At 38.0% G+C, this 18,786-nt stretch overlaps 4 protein-coding genes across 8 annotated transcripts in view; 2 read left to right on the top strand and 2 right to left on the bottom strand.

Moving 5' to 3' along the window:
- Positions 1–1,749: 1,749 nt before the first annotated feature.
- On the top strand, positions 1,750–3,425 carry LOC141905540 (dynein light chain Tctex-type protein 2B-like). Its single transcript, XM_074794435.1, has 2 exons — positions 1,750–1,792; positions 2,326–3,425. Exon 2 carries the CDS (start codon positions 2,347–2,349, stop codon positions 2,893–2,895), a length of 549 nt encoding a protein of 182 aa, XP_074650536.1. The 5' UTR covers positions 1,750–1,792; positions 2,326–2,346; the 3' UTR covers positions 2,896–3,425.
- Positions 3,426–3,442: 17 nt separating this feature from the next.
- LOC141905541 (U6 snRNA-associated Sm-like protein LSm6) lies at positions 3,443–13,668 on the bottom strand. 3 transcript variants are annotated; one of them, XM_074794437.1, is made up of 4 exons: positions 13,659–13,668; positions 4,962–5,077; positions 4,417–4,530; positions 3,443–3,670 (listed from the first exon to the last, which is right to left on the bottom strand). In XM_074794437.1, exons 2-4 carry the CDS (start codon positions 5,050–5,052, stop codon positions 3,636–3,638), a joined length of 240 nt encoding a protein of 79 aa, XP_074650538.1. In that variant the 5' UTR covers positions 5,053–5,077; positions 13,659–13,668; the 3' UTR covers positions 3,443–3,635. The 3 variants fall into 3 exon arrangements, with proteins under 3 accessions (XP_074650538.1, XP_074650537.1, XP_074650539.1); XM_074794436.1 differs by lacking the exon at positions 13,659–13,668 and adding an exon at positions 5,770–5,839 and having other exon boundaries at positions 4,962–5,075; XM_074794438.1 differs by lacking the exon at positions 13,659–13,668 and adding an exon at positions 5,440–5,730 and having other exon boundaries at positions 4,962–5,075.
- LOC141905530 (RNA cytidine acetyltransferase-like) lies at positions 6,117–13,316 on the bottom strand. The gene is made up of 24 exons (XM_074794413.1): positions 13,264–13,316; positions 12,450–12,616; positions 12,277–12,368; positions 11,684–11,855; positions 11,476–11,598; positions 11,332–11,393; positions 10,874–10,988; positions 10,554–10,795; positions 10,207–10,399; positions 9,715–9,851; positions 9,490–9,629; positions 9,156–9,403; positions 8,618–8,734; positions 8,430–8,531; positions 8,273–8,347; positions 7,956–8,075; positions 7,753–7,886; positions 7,606–7,654; positions 7,267–7,474; positions 7,016–7,185; positions 6,821–6,940; positions 6,644–6,742; positions 6,393–6,550; positions 6,117–6,278 (listed from the first exon to the last, which is right to left on the bottom strand). Exons 2-24 carry the CDS (start codon positions 12,555–12,557, stop codon positions 6,158–6,160), a joined length of 3,105 nt encoding a protein of 1,034 aa, XP_074650514.1. The 5' UTR covers positions 12,558–12,616; positions 13,264–13,316; the 3' UTR covers positions 6,117–6,157.
- The window catches only part of LOC141905534 (nucleoporin p58/p45-like), an 8,235-nt gene continuing 2,628 nt past the window's right edge, over positions 13,180–18,786 (top strand). For all 3 annotated transcript variants that reach the window (XM_074794423.1, XM_074794422.1, XM_074794424.1), the window contains exons 1-11: positions 13,180–13,439; positions 13,868–13,920; positions 15,598–15,651; positions 15,739–16,188; positions 16,594–16,735; positions 16,816–16,881; positions 17,351–17,525; positions 17,680–17,759; positions 18,175–18,293; positions 18,401–18,483; positions 18,578–18,782. In XM_074794423.1, the coding sequence (XP_074650524.1) occupies positions 13,408–13,439; positions 13,868–13,920; positions 15,598–15,651; positions 15,739–16,188; positions 16,594–16,735; positions 16,816–16,881; positions 17,351–17,525; positions 17,680–17,759; positions 18,175–18,293; positions 18,401–18,483; positions 18,578–18,782 (1,459 nt within the window). In that variant the 5' untranslated portion in view covers positions 13,180–13,407. The remainder of the gene's footprint in view (positions 13,440–13,867; positions 13,921–15,597; positions 15,652–15,738; positions 16,189–16,593; positions 16,736–16,815; positions 16,882–17,350; positions 17,526–17,679; positions 17,760–18,174; positions 18,294–18,400; positions 18,484–18,577; positions 18,783–18,786) is intronic.

The following is an 18,786-nucleotide window of genomic DNA, read 5'->3' as shown; positions in this document are numbered from 1 at the left end:
ATTGTGGAAGAAAAATAGTCCCTGGGAACATTTTGAAATTTGTCAGTTATAACCATTGTTTCACATTATTTCTAAGGTGGTTGTCCCCTGGATTGTGGATTTACCCCTAGGGATAACTTTGATACTCAGTCTATGAAACCAGGCCCAGGAGATTCAACTAAGGCGTTGGACCAACACGAAAACTCAACTGATGAACCAAAAATACTAAATGAAACATGTTGACTTCGACAGCTGTATACTGTATACGGAAATGAAACGTTTATGTTCATGTTAATGCACTATAATATTTATTAGAGGTAACAGCAGTTTTTGACCAAAGAGTCAACTCCTGACCTCAATGTATGTTTGACTATATGTGCATGCAGTTCAACATGAATGAGAGATTCTCAATCGAGTTGTTTGACCGCCACCCGCGGAAACTAACTTTTTCATCCATTCAGATAAATTGAGTACATCAAAAATAAATATGCGCTATGGAGTCATTAATTTATTACGTACGCATTAGGGTAGGGAGGACGGGTCAGTGCAATTGCGTACTGTAATGCTTAATGTATATGAAAAAATGACCGATTTTGCGTACAGAGGGGGAGGGGGTTGAAAAATTCAAATTTTATGCGTACATAATAAATGAATGATCCCTATGTCGTTAAAGCCAATGTTCTTGACTGGAGTCATAGGTCTCAGTATATACATAATGTGAGTTCATATTCATCAAATTTATGGCTTTTTAATACTTCCACTTTAGTAGGTAAATTTACACGAATATATAATGCACACTTTTCTTCAAGACAACTGCTGTAAATGAATGAAGAGAATACAGATTATAAGGCATGCTTCAATACACTGGATGTAAGCTGTCCAATTAACTCTGTCAATAATAACTATATAGCCCCTGGTTATAATATATGGTATATCCATATATATATATATATATATATATGTATACTGCCTGCGTGTATGTATGGACTGACATCTGTTATTTAAAAATATCTGCAATATGTCGAGTCTGAATGCCTAGTGTCACCAGCTATATGGTGTGTAATTAAATTCCAGAAAAAATATTTTCAAAATTCAGTTCATTTTGTAAAAGGACAATTCTCTCTTAAAGGGAATTGTTCTAATGAACTTAATGATTTTCAGCCTGGATGATTGTGAATCAAAATTAGTAAAACCATTCTAATGGAACCGGCTTTCTTATTGAAGTAAATCTTTAGCAATGGGTATTTGTTCATTTTTTTGGTTCCTCTATTGGCTTACCAGGTAGTTACGTGATTTAAAAGGGGCATTATAATGGTGGTAAACTGCGCATAGACAATTAATCCCTCTAAGCGAAAATCTTTCTAATATCTGATAGAAGAGTAATTAGTTTATTACGAAACTTTTCCCTAGTTGAGCCTATAGCAAAAATTGAGAATTGCTTATGGATCAACATAAGTGTATGTATGACACCGTTAAAAGCATTTAGTCACACAAACTGCTCAAGTCATTGAGAAAAAACTCGTTCTTGCGATCAACACAAACTATCGGCTTAAATGCAAACAATTACCAGATCTTCAGTATGACCGAATTTGTGTCTGTACACTAGGTTAACAAACCGTAACGTGCTGTGCAACCAACGTAACTGTACTAAATGTAAACAATAGCTGTCAAACTATCATAAATACTACACGCCTCATGTGGCATATTTTCAAAAGCGGGACCTGTTTCTGTTTAGTAATAACCACTGTCTTCATTGACGACTATAGAAATCATAGAACACACAAGCACCTGTACTGAGCATGGTAACGAACAGGTGAAAATCTTACCGAGAAAATCTGTCATTTTACTCACTATCATCATCTTGTAACCGGTGAGTTGAAATTCATTGTAATTAATTACCTTCGTTCAATTCATTTCAAATGAATCATCAATTCATCACATTTTTTCCGGATTTATAATATTCTCGTACATTTTTCAACTTCATTTATTCCGAATGAAGACAATCTTATGATTGACACATGTATAAGTGATAGAAGTAGAAATGAGTAGATCTTTCAATCACAGGGTGGCCACTTTCCCCCATTTTTCCCAAATTTCCTTCCAGTTTTCTCTGATTTCCCTATGTCATTACACAAAATCAGCAGGTGAATGGATGAAAATTTCTTGGTTAAAGAATGATGCAATTAATTAAGTTTTCATGAATCCTGTATCGATAAAGAAATATCCAAATTCCCTGATTTTTCCTAGATTCTTCTTCTGATTCGCCAAGTTGCAACATTTTTTGCCCCCCGTATTAATAATTCATACTTGAAAGTGATCAAGTAACGAATATAACTATTTTTGTAGTATAAAGAGAAAACCGAGGAAATGAACGCCGCACGACGAATGTCCCGAATTCCACCAGCTGGCGGCGAAGGAGGCGACGGTAACACGTTAATGAAGTTTCGTCGTATGTCTCGGTTAGCTTCGGTCGCGTTCCGACGCTTGTCGAGTATTCCGCGTCAGAGTCTATCGAGCAGTCGCAGTCACGAGATGCAGCCGCAGCAGCCGTTAGTCCGACTCGAAAACACGTACCGCATGCAGCCGAAATCCGACGAGAAATTCAACTCGGCGCTGATGGAGAGGACGATCAAATCGGTGCTCGAGTCGTTTCTATCCGGCGAAACGTACGACGCCAGTAAAAGTTCGGGCATCACGAGAAGCCTGACGGACATGATCAAAGCGCGAATAAAAGAAATCGGATCGCCGCGATACAAATTAGTCGTCAACGTGATTTTAGGCGAAAAGAAGGACCAAGGAATACAAGTGGCGAGTCGAGGAGTATGGAACGCAGAGTTCGATAACTACGCTAGTGCCGAATACGCAAACGCCACTCTGTTCGCCGTAGCTACCGTTTACGCTGTTTATTTCGAATAGAATTTTTATTTTGTGTTTTTTATTTTGGAATTTAGACAATCATGAAGACACCGAATTGGTTATCTATTTTAACGATTTTAACCCTTTCACTATGGCTACCTACACTGCAGTGCGATGTATAAATCAGCGATACACCGCATCACGGTGATGTTAATAGTAATAATTTTTTATCTCTATTAAAAGATGGCAGCGCCTGTCAAAAATACAGAAATATTAGTAATAAACCATAGACCGTGCCATGGTGTAGACACACTATAACCCGCTAGGGTGGAATGTTTCAAAATTTTCAAATTATTTCCAGCGCTTTTGGGTGCTAATTAGTCTCTGTCAGCATTGAAAGGGTTAATATGATTTTGTCGCTATTGTATATCTATTACAAAAACAGACTGACGCACTTCATAAATACATATATAACTCATTAGAACTCGTTCTATGCTAGTTTGTAGCAGGTCTACATATTGTATGGTGCACACTTTTGGAATTGGAAAAATCGAACGATCATCGTGTACCTCAGAGAAAAAAAAAATAAACATCGAACATTCTTGAATATATTACAAATGAAAAACTTACATGATTTATTATTCCCGTAGAAAATATCTATCTACACATAAAAATGCTTTCAAAAACCTTAATTCGCATTATCATTTTCTTCCGAGTTCACAACGTACGGCAAAACGCTTTTTAAGAGAACAGTCACGTGAAGTCCATGGATATTTAACGAAGTAGCTGATAATTAACGATCACACTTTCCTCTTCTGTGTACTGATATAGAGCACTGAAATAAACGGAAATGACATAATAACAACAAGTATCATCTAATCACAAACCCTAATTCTAAGCCATTACATAATAATGCTTGTATCTAAAGATATTTAAAGCCAAACATTTTCTAAAGAAATGCTGAAGTCCCCTCCGTGTTAAGTAGTGGTCACTAAAATCACTTATCATAACTTGATAAAATATTTAGTCCCAGCACTACTACACTAAAACATAGCTTTAGCACACTTCAATTCATGGTCTTATCAAGGCAAACCGATGAATCCATCCACATCTGTTGGGCTGTTAATCTGAATACCATTATGATGAATGGATTCCACTAACCTTTGGGAAAAGTGGCTAAATACGGTACTGTAATATTGCACTGTGAATGCATCCTCCCTCTGCAGGGACTCGAACCTGATGGCATCGCTACACTCAGCCACGGCACGAACCCCTGCATCAGTAGACCGGGTGCGCAGGTACATGCGCAGCTTTCCGAACGAAAACTGGCGGCACCAATCAGATTGCTCGTTGTATAATCGTTGAGGCAAATTTCAAGGAAGAACTATAAATGGGAAAACCCGGGATAAAATAAAATGGGATTTCTGATTGGCTAAAAATCACATCATCTGAACTGCGCCTGATCTGCGCACACGGTCGATTATGGCAGGGTTTCGTGCCGTGGCAATCTCGATGCCATCAGGTTCGAATCCCTGCCGGGGGAGGATGTGTGAATGTAGATGCTTGAATTACACGACTTGCCATTATTTCCTCTAATAAACGCATCACCGTATTTATTCTTCAACTGTCCATTCACATATTCTTCAGTTTGTTCCAGCGCTATATTCATATATCCATCAAGACACGCAAGCACACCTACAACATTGAAAAACAGTTTATAACACGAGCGTCCTTGTTTTTTAGGGCTCGGTGCTTCCTCTTAATGCTAATCTGTGAGTGCAAACTTCAGCAGAAGGCAACTAAACCTGGCAAACGAAGATGATTTTGGAGTGCTAAATTTGCATGAGACTTCGTGATTAATCTAATGAAGCAATCTATTGAATGACAAATCACTGCGTCAAACTCAAAATGTCTCCAGGAATCCAATGCAGTGATTTGTTTACTAACAAGTAGGATTTGCGCAGTTTCTTTTTTGCCTCTAGATGGTCACAATTTTTATACACTGGGCGCAATTGGATTTGCTTTCTAAAATGGAGATACTAGCTGGAACGACGGAAGGTCATCTATGTATTTTCACCTACCACATTTCCATCAACTGTCACTCGGATCATTTGTCTTTGTCTTACCTCGATAATCAACTCCAGAATTCAGCTTGACAACAACAGGTCGTCCGATTATCAACTTCAAGAAATCACTGGGAGTTTGCTTTCGACTCATCTTTTACGGGGATATTGTTTCTTCTGAAAAGACAGTAGGCTAACATATCCATCTATCCATAAATATTCACTATACCGGTACCTAGGCGATGGGAAGAGCAGGGCCATTGGGGGTCCAAGTTAAAGGATTCATCTTTGTAGTCAATATAGCGACTGGTCTGTGGTTTAGTTTCCTGATTGGATATTTTCACACACAAGCCCATCGATCTGTCCTGATTATTAAATCTCTTCTAACCACCTCACAGGGACCTGACAAAAAAGATTTTTGGCCCCAGTATCCCAGGTACTATATATTTTTTTTTAATATATAGTACCTAGGATACTGGGGTCAAAAATTTTTTTTGTCAGGTCCCTGTGAACCACCTTCCATCGGCTACGAATACGATACCCTACGCTACGGCTACACCGCACCGGAGCCGAGGTACGTCCCCCAGCTATCAGACTCCCATCTATCGTAACGAGCCCCGTGATCTATAACTAACAAAAGAAAGAACACGAGGGAAAACAGCTAAGAAAAAACATGCGAGAATAAATTCAAATAAAAAACAATGAATAAAAATTGGATTTGACTTTTTTTAGACTTTTGTCTTCTTTACACCTCTTGTCCTTTTGTGACTTAAGAATAAATAGCCTTTGTTCTTTCATCCCTTCCTAACACTACCATCAACCAGTGATATGGCCCCATGGGGTTCAATTAAGCCAATAGTTTCAAAAATACCTTTATAGATCTCTATTGTCACTTTCAAGGCGCAATGAAATTCAATTCAATTCATAACAGTGTGGAGCCGCTCGAAGAAAGGATGGCTCCGATAATATCCATATGGCACTGACGACCAGTCCCAGCTATAAAAATAGGTTTTATTGTTACAAATAAATGATAATAACGGAATATTTTCACATAATCAACTAATATCAGAGCAAACCAAAATTTCCGCAGGGGATAGGTGAAGACCAGTGCCTGTCCAAAAAGCAATCAACTCGGTGGCCATGTTGATCCAAAAATTCAGAAATAGTGCTCCTGAGACAAAGATCAAATGAGTGTGAAACTAAATAAAGTGTATATCCACTATCTTTTTATTTTTCCCATTAATTATTTTTACATGGAATTAATCTTTCTTAAATTTCTTGTTCTTCTGAAATGGTTTATTCTTTTTCTTCTTTTTATCATCTTTCCCTGACATAAGAAGTTGTGTCGTGTCATCTTCAGGTTTTCTCTTCTCAGCAACACTGAAATATATCAACAAGTTCTTTTTGCAAGTTACTTTTTCAAACACACTTCGCGATTGACCACTTGAATTGCCATTAAGTGACCAAGTGGTAACAACCAGCTAAACAACTTACTGCCCAACCGAAACGAGTCCTTTCTTCGGTTTGTCACCAGCTAATGCTTTTCCCCATTCATTTTCGGACCCTTTTATTTTGAATTGGCTTAAGTCTGCACCTTTCAGGATTTCGATTTGTTTTTCTTGTGTTTTCATTACTTCGCGACCAGCTTCCTCCTAGATAATAATAAAATTCATTCGATTTAAATCCTCAGTTAATTTAATCACTTCAATCAGTCTTAATGACTTTTAAGATGGAATAACACTCACCAGTTCACTACTCATTGATTGTTCAACTGGTTTCATGTCTATTTCCTTTCGCTTGACCATTTCCTTCTCAACTTCAGCCTCGGTTAACTCATCAAAACACTGAAACATTAATCAGGACATGAAGATACCTCTTTCTCAATCAGAATTCAATTGTCAGCTACCAGTATCTGAACGTACCTGCACTATTTTGCGGATTGAACGATTGAACAGGGCTAAAATCTGCGACGAAGGAAGATCCAATTCGGTCACTAACGTGTCTACGGACTTATGTTGTAATCCCATACCAAGTAAGATCGCCTACAAAAACAGGTCTCCTCATCAGCAATATCTCCATAGAATCAAACATGTAAAACATCCATATACGATACTTACAGCCTGTATGAGGGTTAAATGAATCGGTAACCTCTCAAGACAGTAGAGTTTACCAATGATCGGTAGCAAGTCCATGATCAAGTGGAAGTCCACTAAGTTCTTGGCAAACATATCCAGCCTCTTTAAATCGTATTTCGTCATGTGAACATCCAGTTCCTCTTTTGTTAAAGCTGACAAAACAAAGTATGAAGTGAATTGTGAGAATTACAGTATAGTAGTACATGTCAGTTGCCTGAAAGTAGAATTCTTACTTGTAGGTTGACTTTTGATTTTCTTCTGCTGCAAAATATTCAGAGACATTCCCGGTAGAAATTTACTGAATTCGTACGACAACAAAGACACGAATCTGCGTCGGAAATCTGTCCAGTAAGCGTGCAACCAGTGTTGTTCCTCGGTTTCATCGGCATCATCGTTCAACCCCTTTAACATGATACACGAATGTTCACCGGTTAAATCGTTCTGAAAATAAAATAACATGACAAACTGATGCGTTACTTTACAGAAAACTCAAAGTAACTTTAGTGGTAGAAATTCGAACATTTCATTTAAAAACTTTGACACTACGGGTTTGTATACATTACTACACTTACAGGTGTCTGTCTCAGATACACAGGCGCAAATCCTGACCTTTTCCAGAATCTGCAGAAGAATAAATAACAGATTATATACGAGTATGTACCACATAATGGTTTACCAATCACACTACTTGTGCAGGTAGACTGTCATAGAAAACCTACTTGAGTAAGCTTGCTGTCAGACCGAACGATACTCCCAAATATTGTATCTTCTCTGGTTCTCTTTCGCTCAATTTCAACAGCAGTGGTGGCAAGTTCTTTCTCGGTTTAATAGTTTCTTCTTGCAGACCTTTTACCTGAATGAATGAAAATCATTATCAAACCATCGCTCGGAACCAATGACATACCGGGTCTATAGCACATACCTCTCCGGTGACCGTGTGAACTTGTTGTAATTTCTCCGCTTGGTCGTCATCGGTTAAACTGACTACTTTACCTTCATAATATTCTTGCAATAATTGCATTGCGCGACTTCCGTAACCCATCTACAATCAATGATACATCATCAGTAATCATTAAGAAGCACTTTGTAACAACAACCTTCGCTGGACCTGTAACTTTGTTTTAATGCGTGGTTTGTTATATCAGCGAATTTCCCATCACACTTCCCTGGTTATATCCAATAGGAAATCATTTGTACTTCTCTAAATGTTGTAATACCGATTTTCAAGCAAATACTAACCCCTTGATAATGAGGATGCGTAGCGATTCTTACAATTCTCGCGCCGGACAAAGTTGGAAAATCGTGATCTTGAAACTGAAGAGAGAAATATAATCTTAACTGAAGATAGAAAAGATCGACGATTGTAGATAAGGTTAATACTATGAGGTTTTTTTACCTGTTGAGATATTGTCCAAGGAATGAGATCTCCAGAAGCTCGTTGTCCTCGAGCTAAACTATTCATAACCGTTTGCTTATTAATCTCTCCTTCCAAACAAACCTGGAAAAAACATTCATTCACAACACTTTAATCAGAAAAGGATCTCGAGTGTATTCAACGATAGACAGGTGAGCAACATTACATACCTGTAATACGCATAGAACCTCCGGTAATGAAGTCTGATTTGGATCGACTGGTCCCAGTAAGCAGAAGATGTGATGAGCGGGAGCATCGGATAATAACTGCAGATCATTCGGGGTGTTCTACGAATAAACAAGCATACAAATTTCTAACAACATTTTTCAGCTTTCAGCTAAATATAAGATTTAAGATTCAACAGATAAATTACTAATGAAAATCTGGATATAACTTATTCATGGGTTATTACAAACCTAGTATTTCATTCCAAATAGAACAATTCAAATAATTTTATACTGGAACTATCAGTTACAAAGACCATACTTGCAAATCCCCTGAAGTTGTTTTTAATGAGATTGATCAGTAGTGATGAGGTAGGCCCTAGAACTTCGCTATGTGTTGCGACTGAGAAACTTCAAGAAACTTCATGATAAAGGTTTTTGGAATAAAACCTAAATTCGGATTTTAGATAGACCTGTAGATGTTTCAACTTTATTTCCCTTTTTGGTTGCGGGTCTCAGACTTTATTCAACAGTAGTAGCTTACCTTATAATGCGAAGACACGTATAATGCCATAATTCGCTGCAGGAATGCCTCCGAGGCTTTGTGATACGAGAACAAGGTATCGCGATTTACGTAATACAAATCGCACGACGCCGGTACCGGACAACCAGAATTAATCCACGTTATATTCGACGCGTCTAAACACAATACGTTATACAACCATTTCTCAACGGGATCCTCGCTCGCGTAACGAATCGATTCATTCAACGTGATTTCATGAAGCGACCGTCCTGAAAAAAACATAATATATCCAACATTGAGCTAGATATGGAAAAAATCTGGGAAAAACACTACTAATTTTTTGTATATGACTTACCAGCTCCGAGTTTGTCTGATGATTTTTCAGCAGCGGCTGTTAATGCTTTGACTTGTTTTTCATTTCCGCCGAAAGTGGCGCTCGATTGACGTAACTGTTGAATTAGTTTTAGAGACAGAGACCTTCCTGTGCCTTCGTAACTACAACATGAAACAGATAGAGTTGGCATATAGAATAGACTCCGATATATCGAAATGGTTTGCCATTATTGGTGCTATTTCATACCCGTTGATTGTAGATGACATGAACACTAAATAAGGTCCCAGTAGATTCTTCACGAGTGGTAACGGAATAGCAGCTGCCTCGTCAATACATACGAGTTCTGCCTGTCCTAATTTATGGGCATCAGATGGGCGTATATACTGAAACAAATACCCAAAATTGTGATTTCATATCAAAGCAAAAATTTGTCTTGTTTTAGGGTTTATAGAAGTAAGGCAGAGGCAAAAGTAAGCACTTTTTGAAAGCATAAGTAAGGCGAAAGTCAATCTCATTTTCAAGACCACAGCCCTTGTCCTAATCATTCACCAAAAGTCACCAAAGAACATTTTGAAATTTGTGTGGAAAGTAAGCACTTTATAAGGGCCTTACAGAATCTTCTTAAAAGTAAGTACATTTAAGCACTTTGGAGACTCACTATATCAACCCTATGTTATACACCAAAGATATTCTAAATCATTCAATTTTTCTACCTATGTTAGTGTGCATCATACAAACCTGTATAGTTTGTCTGTGCTCGCGAAAGATATTAACTCTGACGATAGCTTTATTGAATTCTGGATTCGTTGATTGAACGAGTTCATAATCTAAATGTTCTTGATATTCCAACGCGTCGAATCCTTTGAACACAAATTCAAATAAAGTCTTCAAATTCTCTGGACTCGGAGCCGTAACGAATATGTTTGAATATCTGAAAAATAACATCAGATTCATCGAAACATAATCAATGATGTTCATTTATCATTATCATTTTCTAACTGAATAAATACTGGTTCATTATCCAACCTTAACATATTTGGTAACAGATGTGATAATTTACCAAAATATCTCGGGAACGAGCTTACCCAAATGCCACAGCGGTAGACATTGCGAGCCCGAGGGCGGCAGATTTACCCCGCCCTCGAGCAGCCGTCATCACTACCGTACTTCGAAGAGTTTTCTCCGATATTGCTTCGACAAATTTCAGAAGGGCTTTACCCTGGTCGAGCGTTTTACAGCAATTGACAAGTACTCCGACTGGTTGCGTGTCCTGTAGCGACGTCTGAAGATCTTTTAAGTCTTTTTCAGACGGTGACAAACGGTCCTCCTGAAATCATAAATATCCCGATATCGCGGAGGAATTTTTTAGGTACGAATAGATATATGCAGAGACGTCGATACTTACAACGGGTTTAGGAGGAACTGGTTCAATGCTTAACATGTGAGATGAAACAGGTAGAATATTCAATTGGTCGTCTATCACCATGCAAGTTTTACACGATGCCAGCGATAATATGAACCTGAATAATCAAACATTGAAATATTAGATAGGTGAGTGAATGCAACAATTATACCAAAGTAATGATTCTCAGTGAGTAATCTGTATCAAATATGGTAGGCCTCAATATAAACATATTTTTGGCTGATTTACATGTAACTGAGGCAGATTTCAATTCGCCTCTAATGATTCTGGATTATTCTTCTGGTGCATTCATTTCAACCTGAATTCTCTCTTACCATTCCAGAATAGTTAAATCTGCTAACATCACAATTGCTATTCCCAAACTGGTAGATGTTCAATCAAAACCTGCCTAAGTTGAAATTTTAAGTTGGAAGTTACGCAATATAAAAGTTCACCAATACCTTTCATTAAAACGACCGACAACATCTTGATGCGATTCAGTGCGGTAACGAGTATGAACATCCTGTAAAGGAACGATAAACAGTTTGAAGCTGCACGCATTATTCAGAATGAGTAATTTCCTACTCAACTGAAATGAATCTTACCATAGTCATCGCGTAAAGTTGTTTTAACGATGTCATCGTACGTAGAAGTATAACAACTATTCCCCCACCTTCAATCGTCTCCACAGTTCGAGCCAGTAAATTAGGCGTCATAGCCTCGAAATCCTATTAAAAGAAATTTCTCGATAACGAATCGGTAGTGCGACCATCGTGAAATCTTTAAGGATAACTGGATTGCCAGGATGCTTACTTGTAGTACTAGCATTCCATATGTGTTACCGAGAATCTTATGAGTTTCCGAATAATAGCAATATCTGATATTAGTCGATGCGATGAATAATTCAAATGGATCGTCCTCATTGACGTCTAGTTTTCCAGTCTTGATTTTCTTTTGAAGTTGACGCATTCGCTTTTTTCTGTGACTGCAGCAAAAAACAGAGAACATAGCAGGATTCATCATAGGAAGGCTGAGGCAAAAGTTGACACTTTTTGATAGCAAAAGTAAGCACTTTTGCCATACAAATGTGACACTTTTCATATGATTTTAGACTGCAGCCCTCAACATACAATATGTTATTTGTCTGTTAGTGGTCTTCATACATGGGGGCAATAGATTAAAGTGGAGGACAGGCTATTATGAAAAATATGTTTTTAGGGGCATCAATACTGGCATTACACTCATAATTGTCCAAAAACATATCTATCTATAAGAACTTTGTAGGCATAAACACTTTTGAAATTTTTGTAAAAAATAAGCACTTCGGAGACGCGCTATGAACTCCGGATAGGAATGAGTCTAAAAAAGATACATCATCAATGGAATCAATTTTCACAATCTCGTACCTGCTGAATCCGAGTTCTTTCTTATAGCACCATAAAACCGACGGTCGAGATTTGACAACCGCCTTCGATAACATGTGATGCAAAATGACAACCTGAAGAGAGAAAACAGACAGGAAATTGATTTTCAGGAGTTTGAGTAATTTCAAGATTCAGAGTTAATACCGGTAGTTTACCTGATCTCTGCCACGATCGCCGACGATAACGTAAAGCGATCGATGCTTTTCTGCGACGCCATTCTCGATCAAAACTCTTATACGATTATCTATCTTTTTACGAACCATTGTTACATCTGCCAATTGTTCTCATATAAACATATAATTCTTCTACGCTACACATACACCTACAATAATACAGTAATATGTTGTTGTACTCAAAGACCTAATCAAATGCGCACTATCCAGCTAAATAAATTTATAAATTTATCCTGTAACTGATTGATCTCACAACGCTTACGCAAACTCTCGCTGCACTTCCTTCATTGGTCTATTACATGGCCAAAAACTTCTTGGGCAGGCAGGTTGCTCAGCAGCCACCAGTCTATTATCTAGCCAATCAGATGTGTTGTTTTGCTTAAGCGAATCTGTCGGTGAAAAACCATGTAGCTGATTGGCTAAATATATAGGCTGGTGGCGGCAACCTGTCCTCCACCCAAAGAAATCTTGGGCAGTGTTAACTGTAAATAGAACTATGAAGGAAATGCGATCAGGGTTTATATTGGCGTGAGCTTCGACAGGAGGTTATCAAAACCTGGTAAGCGATGATGGTAATTGGTGAAAAAATCACTGATCCGGTTCCCCATCTAATGACGATTATGACGGTTATCGTCGATACTTAGCACGACTGATAAAACAGTTTACAAACTTCCCTCAACATCAACAATAAGAATACAACCCATGGTTTCACGTTACTAAGGCTCAATGAACGTTATATTTATCGTTTAAAGTAGAATCATGGCCAAATCATTAACGTTAAGTCCGGGATATTTACCTGAATAGAGGTTTATTCGTTCAACATGTGTGTTTAGGGCACGAAGAAAAATTGTTGACCGGCGGATGTATCGAATCTACTGCATCCGTAGTTGAATTTTTCTTCGATTTTTGCCGATTTTTTCCCGTTTAACAGCCCGAAAAGATGACATCGGGATTTTCGTTCGGCACTCCCAGGTAAGAAATATCTGAGAATAACTATTTCATATGACTAGTTTAATTGTATAGTCGATGAGAAAGGTTTTTAAGTTGAAAAATGAAAAAACTTATTAATTACCGAAATAAACAGACATCAAAAGATTTTTAAGCGGGCTTATGATTTATGTGAAGGGTGAGAACTTAATTAACTCAACCTAATTATCATGTTCAAACACGAGAGAATAACGATCTCAAACGTTATAAATCTAACTGAGCATTTTCTGCTTTCTAAAAGGTTTTAATTGTGTAGGCCCACATTATCATATGAAAAGTTCACATTGACAATGTATAATTAAACGTATCTCCATCAATGGGGATTTTATTCTACCAAGTTACCTCATAACTTAACTGTCACTGGTTACAATATAACCTTATCTTTGTTTCATTACTACTCTTCTTTCTTTTAGCACCAACACAGCTGCAACAACTGGTGGATTTTCTTTTGGAACAACTCCTGGTGGTAAGCATCTTGAGGAATAATATACTTTATGTCGTGTCCAATTGGAATTCATCCTCTGATTAATCCAGTACCAAAACCAACTATGGAGAAAAGTTTTTGTTTTATAATTTTTTTTTTATTGATAACATTTTAACAACAGATAATCTTTTAACAACAGAAATAACAGAGTAGCACAGATAATACAATATTCTTCGGTTCAAGTTTGGTATAGGTTTCTTCAGCTGTTTTCTTTGATGAGTCCCATGATTCTATTTACCACTGTAGCTGGATCGACGATATATTTCTTGTTCGAAGGTTGTAACAATTCGTCGCAGAAAGCGTAAAGTTGTTCCTCTAGTTTTCGTTTCTCAGTTCTCGGTCGAGTATTATGCGAACGATTTCTCTTGTTCGAAAACCAGGCCGTTACTTGATTGACTTGGATTCCGCCGGCTAACGACATTTCTTGTTTCTCGGTTTCCGTCGGGTACGGATTATCGCGGTGAATTTCGTACCAATTCGTCATAATCTGCACGGCTTGTTCCGGAAGAGGAGAGTTCTTCTGATGAGATGTATCGTTGTCTTTACGTCTTCGTTTAGCTTTGAGTTTCTTTCTCGGTTCAGTTTTGATGCTTGAAGCTTCGGAACTGGTGCTGATGTTCGAAGCGTTAGAACTGGTGCTGATGTTTGAAGCACTAGAACTGGTGCCGATGTTCGAAGCGTTAGAACTGGTGCTAATGTTCGAAGCGCTAGAACTGGTGCTGATTCTGCTGCTATCACTGGTACCGTACGAACTGCTACTGACATCTGATCCCTGGTTCAGCGCTGGAGACATCCCGGATTGCTGTGGGTGATGAAACCATCTTGCTGTATCTATCGGCGATGGCATCTCTAGCGGTGCTGCTTGGTACGTTTGATATCTGGGTATCTGGTATGTTGGCGTAGACCACGCTTGCGGTACAGTCTGGTATTCTATGTATGGCACGGATGATAACTCGGGCATCGTGTGGTACATAGTCTGTAACGGTGGTGTTTGACGTCCGTATCCACTGGTAAAACTTGCTGACATAGTTGAATACATGATTCTAGATGTGTATCACTTGAAGCAACTGATGGAACAAACCAAAAATCCTCTCTATTTAAAGCATTAGGCTCCTCCCATTGGAGTAAATGACACAATTGTCACTAATTAACCTTAGTTCACTCATGATTAAAAGACTTACTATCTATGAATAGGTAATTAACCATGAATTACTGACCATCACTCTTAATTGTTCTGTTACTCACCCAAGGCTAATCACACTGTATTGTAAATTACATCTTTGATCAAGAATAAGATCAAACTAATTAAACATTGCTGAACTATGCCAACTGAAATCAGTAATTAAACGTAGATTACTGACCATCACTCTTAATTAGCATGTTACTCACTTTAGCCTGAACAGAGATTTTAAACTACGTCTTTGATCAAGAAAAATACAGTCAACCTAATTAAACATTTCTAAACAACTGAAACTCACTCATTTATTCTAAGCAGATCATAAACATTAATTATCAATTCTCTCATTTGATTAGAATGATCGCAAATAGTCCGAGGTTTTCTTAAAAAAAAACCTAAATAATCTTGATATGAATAATATAAAATCTTTGTTAAACGTTTGCTTTCATATCCTTACTAAACAGATATTGCTTTATTTTTAGCAGCAGCTGGAGGCTTGACATTTGGTACCACTAAACCAACTGGAGTCGCATTTGGTATGTCGTGTCATATATTCGAAATTTCTTATAAATGAAAATTCTATTTATGCAAATGGGTAATTGAGAAGAAATTTGCTTCCTCAGGGACACCAGCTGCAACAACAGTAAGTACTGGTCTATCATTCGGTGCTGGTAAAACAACATTCGGTACTCCGGCTGCTAGTGGTGGTACCACCACCGGTTTTACTTCAGGGTTCAGTCTGGGAGGAGCTACACCAGCCGCCAGTAAACCGGCTACCGGATTCACCTTGGGAACGACCCCCGCGACGACTGCTACGGGATTCAGTCTAGGAACGACACCAGCGGCGGGAGCCGGTACGGGATTCAGTTTGGGTTCGACGCCTGCTGCATCTGGATTCAGTCTCGGTACGACGCCTGCCAGCGCCAGTACAGGCTTTACTCTCGGCGGAACACCGGCCAGCGGATTGGGAACCGGTTTAGGTTTAGGAACGACGCCAGCGACTGGTACACTAGGTGGATTGGCAAAGCCTGCCACTGGCGGCTTATTTCAAAATACAGGTCTTAATCTAAGCAGTAAGTATGAACCATACACTAGTCTATAGCCATGTGACCACAAAAGTATTTTTGGCCAAATTTTAGCACAGGTCAAATTATTGCGTATGAATACTAGTTCTGGAAGTAACTGGGCTCACTTTCGAGATATCGAGTGAGTGGTTGGGCTAAATTTGACTCCAGTCTAGTGCATGCCAATTCGACCTGGGCTAAATCATCTCTGCGTGATCAGGGCTTATTATAGATTTTAATTGAGAATCAAAATGCAAATTTATCTTTAACTTTTACAAACTATTTGAAATTTTTAACTGCTTCATCAGCTACATCTGCTTTTCGTGGTTTATTCAGCTAGCTGTTAGATTTGACAATGATCCGGGTTGCTTTTCATGTAACATACTGTAGGTAATTTGTAAATTTATTTTATAGCCAAACCAACTACGAGTAGTTTGACGTTAGCTCCCGCGTTTTCTGCTACGTCGTCTGCGCCGAGTAATAAAGGTCTAGGAGGTATAAATCCGCAGGTGACGACTTCGAATCTACAAGGAAATGGCAACAACGGTAAACCGAGGTATATTCATCGACGAGAATTATCCGATTTTCTTAAAAAGATTGTGCTTCTGTATTTAAACCATGATTTATGTACTATAGTGATAGTAAAGCTGTGAAGGAAACCGGAATTCCAAATGAAATCGTTGAAACTGTGGAAAATTTCAAGTGAGTTTTTAGTTAAGCATGTTTACTCTACTTCACTGATTGATCTTCAATCAATGTACCTCGACATAATCTGTAGCAAATCTACTAAGCGCTACTTTTTTTGGAAAAAATTTGTTGTGATCCTGATTTGTGGTTATTTTTCACAAAAATGTCTGAAAAGTGCTACTTTTTGACTTGCGAGTTACCCGAAAAATCTTTGTCACAACATTCGTAATTGTGATACTTAAGGTGTTGATCAAATAATCAAAATCCAAGCATTCATCACTTCTAGGCAATTAACATTTTATAATATATGAATGACATAAATGATTTATCCATAGGTTATTGTTATAGTTTGACAAATCATGATGATCAGTTACATCATGTCTATAATGGGTGGGATTCACAGTGCAGCAAAAGCGCTGAAAAGTACTTATTTCTGCATAATCCTTACTGCTACAAAACATTCTAGATGTATTTTCTTATTTAGGAAATACGTAAAAGATCAGAAAGTCGTGCGCGAGAATATAGCTCGTATGTCATCTAAACCAGTGTTCAGGGTGCAAGAGGATGTTCAATCAATACGTCAGTTGTTGTCGGTTGTGTCGAATGGTCTACAACGTAACGCTGGAGCGATTGAAAAACTCAAGATGGAAACTGCCCAGGTATATTAAGAAAATAATAATATCTGATTTTTCAAATTGCCGTGTATTAGAATGGGTCAGTTCATAGGCAAATACTTCTAAATTATTTTGTGATTAAGTTGATCAGTTTTGGTAAAATATATACTCTTAGTTTAGAAAATATTGCTGTTTTCAGGAAATGAAAAATGTAGAAACTGCACAAAGAACTAAAGACACACCACCTGGGCTTCAGTACGAGAACACAGCACCAGCCGAGTAAGTGAACAGATACAATGTATATCAATAATCGAAATTGGGTACCGGCACACACCAGATGGCGTAACAGTACATTCAGTAATTTGTAGTGAAAAATAGTTCATTTTGGATGAACTTTGAACTGGATTTTTAAGCTCTTAAATGGAAATGTTATCAAACAAGATATATGTTATAAATGTTGTCAAATAGATATAAGATTGACATTCGCAATGAGTATACAGTATAGTTTTACTGGAAACTGATGAGAAAAGTTGATTCAAGTTTAATTGAAATGTAGAAGAAATTGAAGTGCAGTAACCCAGTGGCACTATCTAACCTGGCGCATCCTCGCTATAGAAATATTACAAGAGAGATACATGACTGAAGATGAATAGATCTTGTTTTACTGACGCAATTTCTTTTACTTTCAATGCAGTTATTTCCAGCAGCTCGTAGAAGACTTTGAATTGCGTATGCAGGTATACAGACAGCAAATTGATAACGTTGAAAGTCATTTTGCCAGTTTGAATCAACCCGCATTTATCACTCCACAAGGTAAGATTATTTTTTTACGAGAGAAATTCTCCTAATTAGGGAGAATTTAGAGAGACTTACTTTGCTGGGTAGATAGGTAAAATAAATTAATGTATACTAAATTCCAGATCTCACAAATCTATTGAGAAAGTTACATGAAACATTCATCGCGCTGGCTGCACAGTTACAGGTCATACATGAAGCTGTGAAGGTAGGGAGCTTTATCATGTAATATACCAGTGAGCTACACTAGAACTTGTCGTAAAGAATGTATTCAGTAAATTTGCGTCGATTTCATTTTTTAGACGCAAAAAGAACATTACTTGAACTACCGGAAAGTATTCCACGGCGAATCTCAAAATATTTTCCAAACTCAGAAAAAAATGGCGGAGAAAACTGGACAGACAGCGACGCCGATAATTCGAACCGGTCCAACGGCGTTTACCGGAATTTCAAACGCTACCGCTGTTGCAATGGCGACGGCTATGAATCGAGGACAGCAACCTCAAGGTGA

This window comes from Tubulanus polymorphus, chromosome 5 (assembly GCF_964204645.1).
Source record: "Tubulanus polymorphus chromosome 5, tnTubPoly1.2, whole genome shotgun sequence".
Classification (NCBI taxonomy): domain Eukaryota; kingdom Metazoa; phylum Nemertea; class Palaeonemertea; order Tubulaniformes; family Tubulanidae; genus Tubulanus; species Tubulanus polymorphus.
This window is presented reverse-complemented; position numbering and strand designations above follow the sequence as displayed.

What these genes read in the sequence shown, in the direction of transcription:
- LOC141905540 (XM_074794435.1), top strand. Translation starts at nt 2,347, where the DNA reads ATGAACGCCGCACGACGAATGTCCCGAATTCCACCAGCTGGCGGCGAA.
- LOC141905541 (XM_074794437.1), bottom strand. Translation starts at nt 5,052, where the DNA reads ATGAGTCGAAAGCAAACTCCCAGTGATTTCTTGAAGTTGATAATCGGA. An exon ending in TTCTGGAGTTGATTATCGAG is followed by an intron (nt 4,531 to 4,961) that starts GTAAGACAAAGA and finishes TCAATGTTGTAG; the next exon opens with GTGTGCTTGCGTGTCTTGAT. An exon ending in GTTTATTAGAGGAAATAATG is followed by an intron (nt 3,671 to 4,416) that starts GCAAGTCGTGTA and finishes CGTTTATTTCAG; the next exon opens with TGCTCTATATCAGTACACAG.
- LOC141905530 (XM_074794413.1), bottom strand. Translation starts at nt 12,557, where the DNA reads ATGGTTCGTAAAAAGATAGATAATCGTATAAGAGTTTTGATCGAGAAT. An exon ending in AACTTTACGCGATGACTATG is followed by an intron (nt 11,394 to 11,475) that starts GTAAGATTCATT and finishes GTTCCTTTACAG; the next exon opens with GATGTTCATACTCGTTACCG. An exon ending in AATCAAAAGTCAACCTACAA is followed by an intron (nt 7,186 to 7,266) that starts GTAAGAATTCTA and finishes TTGTTTTGTCAG; the next exon opens with CTTTAACAAAAGAGGAACTG.